The following is a 19,327-nucleotide window of genomic DNA, read 5'->3' on the forward strand; positions in this document are numbered from 1 at the left end:
GATTAACTGCACTAGTTTCCTAGGAGACTATATATGGGTATGTTGTTCTTCATACTGAACTCATTCAATAATATGTTACCTACATAATTCTCATTGGAGTTTAGAGCACAGAATACAGTAACAGATTTTGTTTGTGTGTGTTTCTGAGAAATCTGGAAGTTCCAAAATCTTTTTGTAAACTATAGACTTCAATGTCAACTGTTAGCGTGTATTGCCACAGGTCTGCGTGGAAATCACACACTACTAAACTTAACAGTGTATCAAGCCTGATACTCAGCTATTCTGGACTTCTCAGAGAGTCTGGAATTTCACTTCTTTCTTAAACAAGCAAATCAAAGACTTACTTTTGCCAAATACAAGATTGTATCAAGCATGTCCTGCTGTTTGAGAGCTGACTTAAATTGTTTTTCAGCTTCACGATACAGTCCTAACCTGAAGAGAAAACAGACAGACTCAGAAGGTGTTTGTTTGTGGTGGTATATTTTTCTTTTAAAAAAAAGCTTATTAAATAATGAAGCAGGGCACACTAAACCAAACATGAACTATGCAGAAGCATACTTTAAGGTCATGTATTTACGTACATGTTAGCAAACCCCACACTGTTAAATATATTAAAGTTACAAAGTCAACCATTCAAAACTATGAAAAAGGCAAATTAATGAAACTGGGTCACCTTTTGTACATGCAGCCTTCTGGAGCTAACTGAGTACTGATCTACTCCTTTTCTTAGGCTACTTCCCACTCTTTGTACAGAATAGACAGTAGGAAATGAGCAACTAACGTCATGCCTCAACCTCCACTCACATGGTTTTGGAGCAGAATCTCCTCATTCATGGCAAAGACCATGTAAACACCCTCCACTGTAAAGTTTAGGTAATGCTTAGTCATTTATAAAACACTCTACTAGCTTCATATGGTAAATGGTGACACTTCTGTCACTGATATCAAAAATCATTAACCGTGTGTAGAAAATGTGCTGTATTGTAAATGGCACCACAGCTTAAGACCATCCAGATAACATTGGGAGTGGGCAGTACATGGCACAAGAACCTCACAGAAGTCCATTTCATGTTAAAAGCATTTGTTTTGCAGTATTACTGTGGAATATTTTGCAGTAAACAATAAGTTCTATATAGACTACACAATTAAGAGGACTGTAATATTTCAACAATAGCACAAAGGTACACTTTCTGATATACAAGTTGCCTTTTCTTTCCTTCAGCCAAAGAGCACATATACTTGGTGAAGAAACATAAAACATAGGCAGAAAAAGTCAGCCAGAACAAAAAAAAGCACAGCTAATGGGGACACAAGGTAACCCTGGATCCTAGAAGTACATGGGGGTTGGACTAGATGATCTTTCGAGGTCCCTTCCAACCCTTATGATTCTATGATTCTATGTCTGTCAGTGCCTGCCTGGATGCTTTAGTCTCTATACCGCTACTCACAAAAATCCTGAACGTGATGAATTACCTCTGAGGTCATGTATCGGGTTTGTGTGGTGAGTTTTGGTAGTGGGGAGGCTACAGGGGTGGCTTCTGTGAGAACCTGGTTTTATTGGACAAGCTTCCTCCATGTTCAATAAAAGCCAATGCCAGTCAGGTCCAAGACAGACCCACTGCTGGCAAGGCTGAGCCAGCCAGTGATAGTGGTAGCACCTATGTGATAACATATTTGAGAAAGAAAAAAAAAACCTGTTGGAAAAACGACCCTGCAGGAAGCCTGTGCTGGAGCCTGCTCTTGACAGGACCTGTAGACCTGTGAAGAGGGGAGCCCATGCTGGAGCAGGTTTGATGGCAGGACTTGTGACTCTATGAGGTACTCATGCTGGAGCAGCCTGTTCCTGAAGGACTACATCCTGCAGAAAAGGAGTGGTTTGTGAAGAACTGAAGCCTCTGGGAAGGACTCGCATTGGAGAAGTTTGTGAAGGACTGCTGCCTTGGGTGGGACCCCACACTGAGCAATGATTAGCGGAAACAACACTTGATGAACTGACCACAACTCCCATTCCCCATTCCCTGTGCCGCTGTTGGGGAGGAGGCAGAGAATTCAGGAGTGACATTGAGCCTGTGAAGAAGGGAAGGGTGGGGGGAAGCTGGTTTTTAAGATTTGGTTTTATTTCTCATTACCCTACTCTGATTTGATTAGTAATAAATTAAATTTTTTCCCAAGTTGTGTCTGTTTTGCCCATGACGGTAATTGGTGAATGAACTCCTCCTGTCCTTACTGTGGCCCATGAGCCTTTCATTGTATTTTCTCTCCCCTGTCCAGCTGAGGAGGGGTGTGATAAAGCAGCTTTGGTGGGCACCTGGTGTCCAGCCAGAGTCAACCTACCACAGCTTAAAAAAAAATAATCAGTGTAACCTTCTAAAGAATGTAAAATTCATTCAAATTACCTTTTGTTAAGGATAATGAAGAATTTCATTAGTTTGGGCATCTAAAAAGAAGCAATAGTTTCAAGACAAGATACAACTTGGAATTTTAAAGGAGCCAGATCTACAAAGCACCATACTGCTTTTTATTATGAGCCTGTTCATACAAAATTGCTCATAGCATTGTAAAGACTCCAGATGATGCTTCAGTTTTTTAACAACCAAAACAGTAACCAGATGTTTTACATTCATGGGACAAACACACTGTAGAGAATGAAAGGTGGAGCTTCCTCAGTACTTGTTTGAATTATGGGCAGTAGGGTTGTATCAGGAGGAGTTTCACCTGATTTGACAGAACTGGCTGTTACAATCATAGCTAGAACCTCAGCAACACTCCAAACTGCTTGCAGCAAGTTCTCCTCCTTGCTTTTACCACTCTTTGCTCAGAGAGGCTGCGCAGCACCGGGGTACTCCTCAGTCATTTGTACCAGACGTGCAGGTTTTGGGTGCTAGCCTTGAGGCCCTGGCATCTTTGGAACTGGTACTTCTTGGGCAACATACCTCTGGCAGAAAGTATGTAATATGAAACAACTTCTTATTTCATCAACCTGAAGCTCTTATTGACAATTTCTCAAGCTAATACTGTAATCTTAATTTAGTGTGGTCTTTTTTAACAATAGTTCTTTGTATTGATTTACTTGCTTTGAAACAACAACTTTGAAACACATTGACAAAGGTGAATATGGAACTAATTCAGTTACTTAAAGGTACTTAATGTTGGTGCCTTTACTCAAGAAGTTGAACATCATCTCCTTCTATATTGAAAGACATTTAACTGTAAGCAAAGTGCTCTTCATCTAAATACTTACTGAACTCTTTCTCAGTGTTCAGCATTGCACAATACACCCAGCAGCTCAGGTCCTGCACACTACTGATCACAGAAGAATGAACAATGGCTTACCTATAGTAGCACTTCCCAATCTGGACTTTCCACCACCAGTCCTTGAACTGTGCGTGCTCTGTGGCAAGGGCTGCCAAATCTAGAGCCTTCCAAAACAAACCCATCATCTTAACATTAATACTGTCAATGTTTACACAAAGAAAAAGAACATTAAGTAAACACTGTAAAGATTTTTGTAAGGAGAAAATTTTGAATAAAAAGTCCTGGTAAACATGAGGTAGGGGCATTGCTTTGTTTAACAGTTTTATAGCTTAGTGCATAAAGCAGTTGAAAGGATAAATTGTCCCTATTAGAATATGTAACCCAAATAGCTTCTAGTAATTCAATGAGAAAAATGAAATTAATTTAATCAGATTCCTGAAGAACTGCTTCAGAATATACATAATATTTGTGTAAGTCAGCATGCTTTTTCCAAGATTCCCACCCTTGCTCACTAAACTAAAGTTATGAAAAACAAGTAAAAAATACACTAAAAGAAAGAAATCAGTTCAGTCAATTTGAAATACTGTAGAAATTGTCTAATTGCTAATATCAGTCTGCGTCCACTTCTGTGAACTCTCAGATGTGTACAGTATGAAATACTTCCTTTAAAAAGTCGATGATGTAAAAAATTATTTTATGACAGGAAAAATAGACAAATATTCTAAGAAACAGGCACCTATTGAAAAAGGTGGAGGCCTAAAATCTCTTTTATCTGGTATACTAGAAAAGTTGTTTCACTAATCAACCACCACAGGCAGTTTAAATGGTTTTCATGTTTTAGGTATAATTTCAACATTTCTGTTAAAACAAATAGATGTGTGTGCTGTACCAAAACCTACTAAAAAAGAAATTTTTAGCATTCCTTTTTTCAAAATTCCATTTTGTGCCAGAACTTATCAAAGCCATGCCATGTTTGGTACTTATATTTTAGGGATATCAAAAGAAATAGTCGAAGAAGCTTTAAAGCAGTATTTTTACAACAAAGAACTGACTCTGTTTTTATAAACATTTTGCAGGCCACAAAAATCAGAAACTAGCTATATTAGGAACAGTATGAAAAAGTTCTGTGCACTGGCCACTTAGCAGAAGAATCAATAATTTCAGGAAAAAAAACATAATCTGAATACCTGAACTACTAGAAAGACGCTACTTTATTTACATCTAGGTTTGATTCCTGCTAGCAAAATGAGGCTGCAAGTAATAAACGGGTGTACATTTGACATAGCAGAGCAAAACCAGTTTTTGGCTCTGTGAGAAAGAATAATTTGTTTTCTGCACCATTTCAGGCTCGAGTTATATTGATGCTGTCCTCAGAGAAAAAGATAGTTGTCATGCCCCGCCTCTGTGCAAGAGAGAGAAAACTGAGGAAAGCTGACAACTCTGAAGTCACTATTTCTTCCAGTTAGGTGGAATCCTCGAAGACCTCATTTGGCAGCTCTTTGTTGCCCTTTGTTTCCTAATGGCTTTGCAATCGCACAGCAGGGCCTCTGGACTATAGAGCTATAACGGGGAAGAAGCTTGCTTCAAGACAGAAATTACTGGTTTCCCTTACAGACAAATACTTTCTTTTAACTGAAGGTATACAATCAATTTTTTCTCAGTACCGGGAAAATTGGGGAATGCAGCTGATGTTAAAACATCAGTTACTTTTGCATTTACAAAGGTATAAGCTTGCCTCTAATGCAGCATGAGCAGCCACTTAAAATGGGTAAGGACTACAACTGCAAATAACATGCTTCAAAGAACTTTCCCTAGAGTGCTCTGATGACAAGTATTGAAGGAGAAGGACCGAATTTCAGAAGACGATCCCTTCTGTAGCTACACATTCAGCTCCTTAATTATTCCTGATAACTATTTTATGCAGGGTTAACAATTCTGGCGGCTACTGAAAAGTGGGAACTAAGACTGCTTCAGGCTTAATAGACACTAACATCAGCAGTTTATCTATCTGTTGGTGCAGATCCCAAACTCTTATTGGGATCTTATTCCTAACATTAGGAAACAAAGCCTCACTTCATTTTGGAGTTAGTTTCTGAAATCAAGTCCTGTTTTTATAATTTCTTACTAATGAAGTAGGAAAGAAACAGGAAAATCCTGTTTCTGATACTTTACAAGAGATAGCAAAAACTTTAATCCAAAAATACAACAAACGTTACAATATTTCTAAAAAGTGTTTGCCTGAAAAGGCTTTGTGCATATCAACATCAGCTTTTTGCATGCTAATAGTTAGACCTTCTGCTGGTATTACAAAAAAAGTCTTCTGACAATGCGAAATGTTAATAAATTGATTAAAATAGAGTCTTAAAGTCAAAGGCTTCACTTTGCCATGTCAATACCAACTGACAGCATATTTCAATTTCAATTTGCCGCAAACTTTTTCTTTTTGTTAATTGTGCAGTTTAGGTACAAATCAATGTTCAATCTGCACAGCATGTTAATTTAAAATCGATCTATATTAGCAGCGGTAAGCATTATGCCTGTCCTGCACTCTGTGCATTGCTGAATGATGTATTAATAACTAGAAGGGGAAAATCAGCACGGCTTGTAGATTGGCAGATACTGGTATGTCCTTTTAAGGATTTTTCTTTCTAACATCCATATCAGAAATAAAATCACAGTGATTGTTCCAAATGTTTTAATAAACTTTAGGCTATAACTCATCATCTGGAAACACTGGTCAGCTGAAGCTGCTACTTTATAGAGCACTTAGCATCATTATTCATATATGCTGGAGCCCATTTCAGTAACAGTTTTAGCCCTGGAGAGCTTTTCAGAACAAATTTATTTTACTCACCGTTATTGTATTTGTTCAAATCAAACCAATAAAAAACCCCTAATACTTAGTGGGTTTTCTGCCTTTTTTTTTTTCTTAATGAATGAATCAGAGCTGGTTTTAAATTCAAAAGAATGTAGATTCTTTAATTGTAACTGTATTTAGCATGATATAATTAGATTAATTTTTTTACAATTTCGTTCCTTCCTTAGTTGGACTGTGTTATAACTAAGACCTCCAAATTGTCTACCATCTGTAACTCAGTATAAACCAGCTTGTAGGGTTGTAGCAATTTACTATTGTACTGCAAAATTAAATTAGTAAATATACATTTGTTTGAAACTTAGTAAGTTCATACATAGTATTGTATGCACCAAGAAATTAGATAGCCGTAAACAATAACACGTGTCTGCTGCTTCTTTCAAGAGCTGTTCAATGGCAGTAATTCTCCCAACAATGGTTATTGACTAAAGTCTTAGGTGTAGACAGATCAACACAGGATAGTCTATAAGATAGCTGAGCAAGTTACATTAGCCATAGCAAATTTAACACTGTTTCTTTTGGTGCATGTCTTCCAGATTTCTATGGTTTGTAAATCTAACGTAATTCCATTATAAAAAGACTTCTCTCAGAGAGTATAAACTGCAGAATATTAGGAAAAACTGAGGAAATATCAGCAGTCATGACTTCTGGCCCCAAGTATAATATGTACACCCATTGTTCTTCCTCAGGACAAGGTGTCTTGCCATCATCACTGCTTTTAAAAAATGGCAGAATATGTCTGTAGTATCTTTCAGATACTACTAAAAAAAGTAGGAACTTAACTATTTCTGGAGAAGTCTTTTAAAGTGCCCTGCTCTTACTGCATTTACCCCATAAAATGGCTTTTATAAAGAGCTCAAGGGGTACAGGAAGTCAGTTATTAAGTATATGTGTTCCAAAGGAAACAAGTAAAGCGCAATAACAGATAGGGTAATAGTAATTTTTTCAGAGGTGTTTAATTTTTTATTAAATAAGATGAAAGAATTTTGAATACATTTTCAAGTGATGAAAAAGGTCAGAGCTTCTCTTTTTTAATCCCCATGATAACTGATATATTACAGATGTATTTACTTCTAACTTGAACCGAGTTCATAGCATTATCTATCCAGCCAAATACACACTGATGAATGACATTTCTCAGCTGAAATGGCTGAGGCTTTTTTTTCTTTCTATATACTGTGTGAATACTAAACAGAGGATAAATAATAGCACTGGCTTTGCTTCTTAAATAATAATTCAGCTGAGAACCACAGTGATAAAGGAAGGATATTGTCACTACTACTTTTGTGGTTTATTTGCAAAACTGCAGGAATTGGTCTTCCAATTCTACCCATGCAGAATGTCCACAAGCGCAGACTTTTCAGTCTGTACAGCTGCAAACTTAAGCAAAGTTTCCAGCCTTTCAAGCCTTCCAAGCTCTTCCATCTCATCTCATGCAGAAAAACATTAGGTGTTTTTTTAAGAATGCGCAACATTACACAGTAGCAGGTAATGCAAAGATGCAAGAGATGTCAGTAAATATTTCTAATGGGTTATCAAGCAAGGTCCAGATCAACTTTTAAATAGTTAACCTACCAGCTGTTCCTCTGCTGAATTCTAAGCAGCCAAATTCTTTTCAGGGAGAAGCAAGAAAATGAATCAGTGAAATGCCATTGGTAGGAACGGTGAATAAACAGGAATGCAGCCAACCTTAAGCAGAAGTTATATTTCTTTTTTTGTTTAAGAGAAATTAACGTAGATGAGGTTCAAAAGGAAGTGAGGACAGTTTTGAGAATAGAATTATATTGAAAATGGTGTCTAAAATGCAGAAGAGGAATGAAAGCAAACAAGAGAAAGCAAAAGGAACAGTTAAATATCTCTTCAGAGATACACATGACATTATAAAGGCAGGTCATACTGTGAAGTGTGAGAATTTTTTTTTTTCCTACAAGATGCTATCATTAGCCAAACATGCTGATCTGCCTCTCACTACACAAAAAACAGGGGTGACTAAACTGACACTTCTTTGATTGCCAATACTTATTCAAGTGGCCAGGGGACACAAAAAAACCCAGCCAAAACTTTCCCTGCAAGACAGCGAGTGATTTGGGATTCTCAGGAAGGATTTCAAAATACATGCAGTACAGTGTAAAAAACATCTTAGTATTTTTTTTCTGGAGTACCTAAAAAATTCCTGGCACTATATGATATTAGCTGTCTAGCCTAGAGATCCTGCATGTCCTTATGGTGTAGGTCACAGGCACATGTGGAATCTTATAAATGACTCTTCTATATTTAGTGAACCAAGTTCTTCATAACAAACAAAACAAATTTTAATTATTAGTGGCATAAAACCCAGGCACTCCCTTCATATTCCGTATCAGAATATGTAAATGTTAGTTGCTATTTCTCTCTGACATTTCTGACACTTGCACTTGCTGTTTCAACCATATTTTGGATTAATAGTTCATTGCAATTCAATCCTCTTAAAAGAATGCTATGCAATAAATTGGCAATGTACAGCTATAATCATTTGATACTAGATTAAAAAGCTTCACGTAGCACTACATTTGCAAATTATTCTGATCTACGTCAACAACAACAAAATATATTTTGTGTGTTATTGATTAACTGGAGAGTTTAACTTCAGATCTAATCACATGACAGTTAATTTATTGCAGAAAATGCAGTAACTGTTTAGTTAGCTATGTATTATTGACCCAAACAGCTTTTTCAAACAAACTTCAAGCAAAATTTTTATTCCATTTCCATGGGATGCATATATCTAACATAGTAATGAAATATTTTGACAGTTTATTCATTAATTAAATTAATTATTTCCCTGAGTGAACTGCCAAAAAAGTTCTGCAACCTTTATCTATTTCTGAAAGTTTAAACAATAATCAGCCCAAAGTTGGTCTTACCCATCCAGTGCACTAACATAGGAAGAACAACATAAGAATAATCTTGGATATCGTAAGAGGGAAACTGTATCATTAAAAAAAACCTTTCACCCAAATGCATAAAGAACCACTTCAGTAGTTTAAAATGTAAAATGATGCTCACTTCAACCACTATTTTGTCAGATATTGTCACCTTCTTTTAATGGACAGTCTTCTGTAACTTACTGCTCACTCTCAAGCCTTCGGAATTCTGAACTTTCTAGGCAGTTCAGCTACCTGACATGTAGTTTCAGCTACTGATTAAATGGAGAGTTTAACTGCAGGTCTAATCACACACAAGTAACCAGTATTGTAGAAAAATCAATAACTGTTTGGTCAGCTAAATAAGGCTCCAGTAAAATCTGTTCACGTTAAATTATTAGGTACAGGGGTCTTACGTTGATAGATGAGGGACATAGTTTTAAGCATTAGAATGTTTTGCTTCTTAAAAAAGGAAGCAATCTGTATCTTGGTATGTGCAAATTATCATCTCTGGTTATCACTCCTGTAAGAAAGGACTTTTCTCTCTTAAACACCTTTTAATGCTCCACTTCTGTACTCGGATGTGATATACTACCTGGATCCTTGGTTTAGCAGAATACTGACAGAAATAACCAAATGATACTTAACACAAAACGAAAAAGGAACATATGAATTACTCACATTTTTTACGTCATTTTCATGGTGAAAAATATATTCAAACAGTGCCTGTCAGAAGAATATTTAAAACTTGTCATATTTGAAGATAAAAAATGGCAATACTATTTTAGAGGAATACAGAATCTTGATTGTGGTATGCAGAAATTAATTCTTTGTGAAGGCAATCACATTCACACATCACAATTGCTGACATTTACATTTAATTAAGACTTGAATAGACAAAAACTATAGATGTACTACACTGTCATTACAGGAAAGCATTTTAATTCTTTATTTATTGCGAGAGATTAGTTGTGTCTTCTCTCTCATCCTTAAAGTCACTTAAAAAAGAAAAAAAAAACAAACACAAAACGGCATCTATAATGTCAAAGTGAATATAGATTTCAAGAACCTGACACCATTTTCATGACTTTTCAACTGTAAAAATCAACAAGTAATCTAAGACAGACTTTTTGCAATGAATATGTAGATGCTTATGTAGTGCAAAATCTACTTAAATTAAACATAGGTTTATTAAGAACATAGCAAATTTTGCCTTAGGGAAAAAAAGTTCTAAACCATACAGAATTTTGGGACCTGTAAAGGAAAACCTAATTTTTTTAATTTGTAAATAATAAATGCTAACAATATTTTGTGTTTCTGAAACTCACTCTATCATAATACTAAAGCTGAAAGAAGCTACACGCATCAGCTGTGCTGCGGTAACAGCTCAAAAGCCCACAACGATTGCACCCCAATATAACTGCATCTCTGTTTACCTCTGTATATAGATAAGCAAGTCATACTGCCTTGGAGCTGTTCTAGAATATAGAAGAGCTCGTAACAGGTAACGGGGGTGGCATTTTAAGTTAACAAAATTATCTTGAACGATACTAGATAACTAAATGGAGACTGGAAGTCTCTATTCTCAGAACTGCAGTATGTGTGCTAGTAACACAAGGTTCAATTGTGTTAACCTTAATCTTTTTCTGCATCCAAATCTCAGGCCTTAATTGCTTCAAAAGAACAGAATATTTTTATAAATTCTTAGGTTTCATTATAGAAAGCTAAAACAAAATATGGCCCAATGTGGAAAAAAAATAAAGAACAAGATAGGAGTCTTCTAAGTGTTTCTGTCACTAGCTGCCAGCTTTTCTTAGACAAAATTCTTAAAAGATTTCTTTTAAGGAAACTAGAGAATGACTAATGAATTGTCATGCCTGGTGAGGAAAGTAAACCACAACCTACTTTTCTTACACTTTTGTTCAGAAAAGACTGAACAGGTGATTAAAAGACATTAAAGAATTATAAATAAAAGCACATTTATAGGGAAATCAGAATAGGTGGAGAACAAAAGAACAGAAAATAGAGATGTAGCAAACCATTTCCTCCTCTAGTTCAACAACAGGTAAGTATTCAGTAAAAGTGAGTAAACCTAAAGTGATAAAAAAGGGGTTTTCCTGCATGGCTGGCACAAGGAATTTACTGCTTTTATCTATAGGCCCTGACCTTCAAAAGGATTTAAATGACTGAACATTCACTTGGATAGAAATATCTGGAGTTATCTTAATAAGTCTATCAAAAATCCACAAGCTCAAAAAGAGAAAACGTCCTGTTTCATGCCATAAACCAGCAGCTAACTGAGATGTAGCAGAGGCTCTCTCTGGCGACAGGCGATAGCTCGTATGTCTACTTTGGGGTGTCCTGCTGTAGTCCTTAACATGGCTGATGCTAGTCAGAGAGAAGCCACATTTCAAAATACACTTCAAAACATCGAATGACCTAGTCATGCAAGATAGATAATCTTACTTAATAAAAAGATGGGATGAGTATACGTTGCAAATACATAAGGAAGTATGTAGGAGGAGTAGATACCAACATGAATACATAGGTGAATTATGTGAATTTAACAGTTGCAAGACTTATCAACTTTTTGCACCTGGAAGAGGTGACAGCTCATAGAGTTTTAAAACTTTAATCAATAATTCTTAACACAGAGTGCAGTCTGCGGTCTCACCCCCTACTTTGGCTTTGGCCTTAATGCCATCTTGTTTTAAAAAAAAAAAGTTACAAACCCACATAGCTCCAAATTTAAACTTAGATCTTACATTCTGTGAGAAATGTTAATGTCATGATGCATTAGCTTCATAATACTGACAACTACCCTGCCTGCCTATGGATGTTTCTATGACTGTTGCTTTACAGTGTTTTGGATTAAGCCTCTTTTCATACAAAACTGAGGAAGACAGAGCTACTCCATTGTCCCAGAAAATGCTAATCAAAAAACAAAACTTAAAAAAAAGCATATGTTTCTCATTCCCAAGAGCTGCTGCTGAGAATAAATATTTCATCTGAAAGCTAATCCACCTACTGAAATAGCATATAGAGTTACCAAACAATTAAAAGCTATCTGTCTTCAAGCAAAAGAACTAAGTCTAGTTTCTTACGGATGTGTCTAGTGTTTTTTAATCCTTCCCAGGTTTCTTACATTCTTCCTGTTTTACAGACTGTGATGGATTTAAAAAGATGTGTGTGATGGCTGATTGCTGGCAAGGGCATAAATGGGCAAAAGGCCTGCAGTTTTTTTCAGAGCTGATAAAGAAAAGCTGATAAAAGACTCCTAACTGCCTTCAGATGGTTTGGAAGTCTTTCATTATCTCACCAGACTAGAACTAGTTTGGTTAAGAGGCCAAGGGACAGAGACGTAAGGAGCAGGTGAAGAACACAGTGCAATCACACAAAATGTATTTCCTCTGAAAACCATATTGAAAAGCAATGCCCTACATCAGTCTAAAAGCAAAGTCTATCAGATTTAAAAAGTAAAGGAATCTGTTAATTGTTTACGGAAAATTAACTAAGTTTTGGAGTGGAAGACCTAGTTTCCACCAGCAGATTATTAGGTACTGCTAGTCTTCTAACAGTGTTCACTGCTACATTTCTCAAAATAGACTGAATACAGTTGGGTCCTTTCAAGTCCAGGCTGCTAGCCAGATATAGCTCCTGAGAGTGTCTGATAGCCATTTCATACCTCATGCAAAATGAGTTGTTGGTCTCAGCCCAACAGCTGGTTTTTGTGAACAAAGAAAACATCTACATCTATACAAATAACTGGTCGTGTTGGGGAAAGATTCAACTGAAAGGCCACAGAGTGATAAATCATTATGTAGCTTATTACAAAGATACCACATTAACCAAAATAGTTACATACCTTTGCCAGTTTGGGTTTCTGAGCATATTTTCCTAAATTCAGACGAGACAGATTTATGAAAGGGCCATCTGGATTTGTTATCATTGAAGCCTGAAAGGGAGAAGGAAGGTTTTAAGCAGGCAGATCCCCCACACTTTTCCTGAAAACTGAAAAACATTAATAGCATACTAAAAAAAACTCAAACAAAGCATTTGTAGATGTGCTGCTCTACTGTGTAGTATAGACTCTTTTTTACTGAATTTTACCTTTTCTGAAATCCAGGAATTTGTCCTATTCCCATACAGTCCCTGAATAGGGCTGCATGAATTACTGTCTGGAATTACCTTCTTCTTCCCTCTCTCCACTATTTCCATACTATGCCTAAGCATGGAGCCTGGACTGTTAGGTAGAGTGAAAGCAGTTGGGATACATAATAAAAAAATCTTCAACAAAGATCAGTTCATACCTGCAGTAGTGGGAAGATACCACATTTTGCCATTAATGTGATGATATTCTGCATTACATTACCATTTGCAGTTAATAAATTTTGCTAATAGAACTGCATAAAACTAGTGTTGTTTATCTTCTCAAGTGACAGACACAGAGATTAGGAATTGTTTTGTAGTAAACTGAAAAACCTGGGAGAAGGTTTCAACCTACTTAGGATGAAATTATGTCGTAGTTATTTCATGGCCTTCAGTGAATGAAAATGAGTCTCACAGAACTCCTGAACTTGACATTTATGTAAATTTTTGTGAATTTGTGAATTTATGTGTATTTCTTATATAAACAGACTAGCAAACTAACAAGAAGTAACATTTTCAAGCTCTACTTTGAAACATTGAAATTTAAAGAGAAAATTAAAAATGCTCAACTACTTCAGCTTTTAAGGCAGCCGCCGGGTGGCTGTACCAGACGCCGGGACCACGCCAGTCCTTGCGCTGAGGAGGGAGGCGCACACTCACCGTGCCCAGCCTGCCGCACCTCCCCGAGGCGCTGCTGACCGGCCGAGCCGTGAGAGCCGTTCGGGGCGTTCGTAGGGCCTGCTCCATCGTGCCTGGCCGCCCACCCTGCGTGCTGGGCCTCACAAATCCTGTAATAGGTCTTCCTGACTGAGTTACTGGCCTGAGGATGTTAAGCACATTATCCATCAGTGATAATTACTGGTAGAGCATTTAAACACTTTTACCTGAAACATTTAATTTTCATTAGTCAAATTTAGGATTTGCTCATTTGTAACTAGTCACATTTTAAAAAAAAATAAACAATCGCATACCTAACAGCTGGGCTGGGCCCTCCACCTTGGCTGGTTCCAGGGAGTTTCAAAGATGTTCCTGGCCCTATAAAATACGAGCATTTCTCACTTCATATTGAGATACTACATCCTTGTCTTGGGTGAACGTGGTTTTCTCACTTTCACCCTTCCTATTCTCTCCCCCATCCCAACTAGGGACAGGGAATAAGCAGCTGTGTGGGGCTTAGCTGCCTACTGGGGTTAACCCACAGCAATTCTCAAGAACACCTCAGGACCAACAGATAGCACTGAAGTAAGAAATGTTACCTGAACAATGACATCATGCTAATATGAAATGGTATTTTTTATATCTAGGACTAAAATAGCACCCAGACTTTAAGTAAACCAAAACTTTCAGTTGCAGGGCAGACAGAGAACGTTATCCCATGTCATTAAAGCCATGTAGGACATCCCCATACAGAGACACAATTTAGGCTACAGGAAAAATCACACTCATCCAAAATGTCATCAGTGAAAATACTGAATTGGCTTGACCCCAGGTGAACAAATGAAGGGACCCTCTTTTCACATATTTCTGTTTTGAGAGTGATCATTAAGAATTACTAGTTCTTGCATGCAGACTTTCCATCACCTTCACTGACATTTGAGTATAGTTGGTTTTTCCTACCTCCTAAGTGAATGTCTAAGAGGTGGTTTGGTTAAAGCAAGATATGACATCTATACCTTCTGGTTTGTTCACTACCTTTTACCATGTAAAGAAAGAAACGAGATTTAAGTCAACACAGACAGTTCTTGGCACATCATTGTCATTCATCTAACTTTCTAGATACTTACGAACATCTTTTATTCCAAATGCTTCCAAGAATTGAAGTTAAACTGGTAGGTAAATAGTTTAGTTCTTTCTTTTCTCCCCGGGATAAACCCCAAGTTTGCCCTTTTTAAGTCTTCTTTCTCTCCCACCCTCAAGCTGGAATTACCTCTGAGATATTACTACTCTATTGTTTAAGTAAGTTTAGTAGAGTTGCCCAAATCAGTAACTTCTAACTCAATCTAAATACTTTCTAGCTTTTTTAATCCATGCTGATACCAAGCACCTCAGACTCCAGTATTATAGTGGCCACTTAGATGCAGCTGTGTTTAAAGACAAATAATAGAAAATAAGGTATTGACCAAGATCTCCTTGGTAAAACCAACCAAATATGTAAGTGATGTTAAAATAAGGACCAGCCCTCAGGATTCTCCCTCTCTGCTGTGTGGCTGCACTTAGGATCACTGTTGCTTACTTTACTCTTTCTTGTCCTGTGAACCTCAATTATTTTATTCCACAATAGGAATAAAACATTTTTTGTGGATAGGTGGCAGTCCACCCAGCAGTTTCTAACATGGGAACTCTTCGGCAAACTGAGGAAAGTGGCTTTTAACTTTTCATGTTAGCAGACCATGAACCAGTCTTTCATTTCCTGAGCCTTTTGTTTGAACTATTGCTATAATATAAAAAGGGCACTAAAATCCCTTTTCCACCCTTGTGCTTTTGGTATACTGGAAGAACGCTTACAGTATTTAGTTCCCTTTATGTCACTCAGTCTTTACTTTGAGAATCCCAACTGAATTAGCTATGAATAGGCATCAGGAGGCCACAGCAGTGCCTGTGGCCACTAACAGCGACAGAATTTAAGAGCTTAATTTCAGCAGTTAGTGATGACTGCAGGTGACTCCTTTAACTCCCTTGTTAATGAAATAGCTGTGATTATCCATAATGCAAGTTAGTATGAGTTTCTGAAAAATATGCTGCCAAGGTAACAATTTCAAACAAGATTACAACCTTAACTGATAAAATTGATGGTGTTAAGAGTCTAAAGATGACATACTTGGATTTTTCTGTACAATTATGCTACAGGACATTTTTATCAATAAACAAGACTGATGGAAAATCAACAGAGCAAAATTATAAAAATTTAAAAACCAGCAGAAGACAGATTTTGTTACATATGTGTGAAGATGAATCACAGAAAAGTAGCTGTTCCCACCGGACCCTAAGCAATCTAGTAATTATTTAATAAGCAAGACTTACACCATAATCATTATTAAGATAGTTTAATCTGGAAACTAAGATAAGGACACATGTAAAATTGAAATGGACTCTTAACTGATGCAAAAGCATCTGAATTGCTTAATAAGCAAAGTACAGACAATATCAGTTATAATAAGGGAGGCTATGACTACACATTTTTAAGCTGCAAGATTAATTATATGTAAAATTATAGTGCAGGAGGAGGATATTCTGGAAGATTTGCCACAGTAAAAGACTCTGAGTCAAGACCAACCATGGCTAACACACTTTAATAGTAAAAGAAAAAGCCCACAGTCACAAATCACCCATTTTTATTAAATCATGCATAGAAGTGGAAGTGGTCATAGAACGGTAGAAGTTGGAAGGGACCTCTGGAGGTAATCTGGTCCAACCAGGCTTTAGCTGCGCCACCTGAAGCCAGTAGACCAGGACTCTGTCTACACAGTTTCTGAAGATCTCCAAGGAGGGAGGCTCCACAATCTCCCTGGGCAACTTGTGTCAGTGCTCAGTCACTCTCACAGTAAAAAAATGTTTCCTGATGTTCAGAGGGAATCCCCTGTGTTTCAGTCTGTGCCCATCACCTCTGGTCCTCTTCATGGCACCAATTAAAAAAGCCTGGCTCCGACCTCTTTGCACCCTCTCTACTGGTATCTATGCTTACCTTTTTATATAAAAGTGCAACAGAAAAATACTTCAGATGTATAAAGAAGATAAAATCAAGCTGTTAAAGAAAAATTTATTTTCTATGTTGCCTGTGGACTGCTGTCTGGTTTGGTGACTACAACTGAAAAAGCATGCAGATTAACTTGAGAGGATTAAGAAGAGAGTTTTAAGACTCAATTCAAAAATGAAAATCTATACCTCAGAATGAAAAGCTTGTTTAGCTTATCAAAGAAGTGATGACCGGATGACTTAATGACAGTTGTAACTATTTACTTTGGAAATATATCTTTGAAAATAAAGACCTCGTATCAGGCATAAAATGTACACAAAGAAGCCACAGCTGGAGCTATAGTTGATAATTCCCACCACAGATATGGCATACACTGATAAAAGCTAGCAAAATTAATAATTTACTAAAGGCTGCAGGAGTCCTTTCTCTATGGAAAGTTCTTATACTTTCTGAAAATAATAGCTTGGGCACATCAAGTGCATTTGAAGCACGAATACCAAAGTCCTGCCTCAGTGATTCAGGAGTCCAGGATATACTATCATTAAAATTTTGTTTGGCTTTTAAATCTGTGATACACTATCCAAAAAGTCACATTTTTTTTCAGTTTAAATATAGTATGGATGTATTTTTCCAGAATGTCTTATTTCTCAATAATATTCATCAAATGATTTTTCTTGGCAGATGGTCTCTACCACAGGGGGCATAAAATCAAATAAAAGCCTAAATTATACACTATTATGCTGTTTTAAGACAGATACATGTAATTAGATTATCATAATGTATAAACACAATCTGAGTGCTGCTTGATTGTTTATACGTGACTGAGCACGTAATGACAATTTTTAGAAATGTAATCAGATAGATATGCAATTGCCTACTTCTATCCAGATGAGAAAAGCTTTTAATGCTTCAAATATTAGTTCTGGCCTATGTCCAGTTCCTCCCTTGAATTCCTTGACACGGTAGGTGGTTGAGAGTCACAACTAATATGATGCATAAAAATTCCCATGTGGACCGTACTAAAGAAACACAAAAATAGAAATAATGCCAAAAAGTAGTGGAAGACTACTGAATTACTGCCCTCTGAGAAGGGAACTGATGATGCTGAAAAGAGCTGCATTTGAGAAAAAATGGCAAAGCTGAAGAATTAGAAGAGAGGGGAAAGCAGAGAAAAGCACAAGAGAGAAAGTTCAGAAAATGTTTGTAGGAAATGATACAAGAAGGTGATGCCCAACATGGCCACTGTAGCCTGGAGTACAGGCATACAGATGAGATACAGAGTAGATTGAAGGCATGTACTTTACTCTAGTCTCCCACAGTGCCTAGAAGCCAGAAAGTAGTAAAAGAAATCAATTCATTAATGGAAGAGAGCTAGTGAACACAGAGATGTAGAGGAAAGCTGACAAAACAGTATTTGTCTGAACTCCCACCTGACAGGCCTAAGTGCTACATCAAGCTCATGTGGTGTATCTCAACATTGCCATGCAGCCACAAAACAATCTCACACTCTTCTTGCAGCAATAGCTAAAAGCCATATCGTGTCACCTCAGTATGTACTATTTTATGCTAGATGACAATCCTGACTAAAATACCTCGTTCCAACATATTTAAGCGAAAGTTGTTCTTACGTGCGACTTGAGCAATGGCATTTTCATCTAGCATCATCTCCGCAATGCCCTCCTGATCCAGATCAATTTCGTCCACATACACCATTTCTGTCAAAGCTCGTGTTTTCAGGCTCCAGGCAGCCTGAATAAGAATAAAGTAAAATAGCTTCAAGACACCAAGTAAATAATCAATCAGCAGTTTTGTCCTTCTTTTACTATTATTCCTTCCATAGTTTTAATAGGCTTGAATAAGGTATTGACTTAAACAGCTGGGTATATCCAATAATTGCCTGATAGAGGTGGAAAGGGCCAAGACTTCAGAGAAAGCTTTTGGAGTGGAACAGCTATAGTCACTGAGTTTGGAGGACAGAATTTCATGAAAAGTTATGACTAATTTAGGTCACAGCAACTCTCTGAGATCTTGTGCTTTTGAAGAAATCCCTAGCTAGCAGTGCCATTCAAAACCCACCACTGACAGACATCTTATTGAAATTGAGATAGGAGAGGAAGGTATGTAAACCACTGTAATGCAAAGTAATGTCCCCCCAAGGCATCTGTAGAAAAAGAAGAAAAATCTTTTACCAGCAGTTAAAAATACAGTACTTTACTATCCACAAGCAACAGTCTGCTGTAAAAAAAAATGTGTAAATGTTCAGATGAAGGATCTCAGATTGTGAGATTATTGCAGTACTTGTTAGGGAACTGAACTGACAAATTACTACATTCAATGTCTTGGAGGATTATATGAGCAGTGTGGAAAGGCAAGCGTAATTCTAGCCTATGTGACAGGCTTTGTGTACGCTTTAGAGACACCAAATCAATGGGGAAGAGAAAACCCAGTGGC

At 37.1% G+C, this 19,327-nt stretch overlaps 1 protein-coding gene across 1 annotated transcript; it reads right to left on the reverse strand.

The window, feature by feature from the left end:
* Positions 1-344: 344 nt before the first annotated feature.
* On the reverse strand, positions 345-18,625 carry LOC103781935 (tetratricopeptide repeat protein 8-like; the record flags this gene model as incomplete). Its single annotated transcript, XM_008949664.1, has 7 exons — positions 345-432; positions 3,334-3,419; positions 9,715-9,759; positions 12,899-12,988; positions 13,843-14,002; positions 14,154-14,217; positions 18,505-18,625. Coding segments are annotated over 7 exons (654 nt in total), but the record flags the coding sequence as incomplete, so codon positions are not given.
* Between the last annotated feature and the right edge of the window lie 702 nt (positions 18,626-19,327).

Source organism: Merops nubicus, unplaced genomic scaffold (genome assembly GCF_000691845.1).
Source record: "Merops nubicus isolate BGI_N331 unplaced genomic scaffold, ASM69184v1 Scaffold31111, whole genome shotgun sequence".
In the NCBI taxonomy this organism is placed as follows: Eukaryota; Metazoa; Chordata; class Aves; order Coraciiformes; family Meropidae; genus Merops; species Merops nubicus.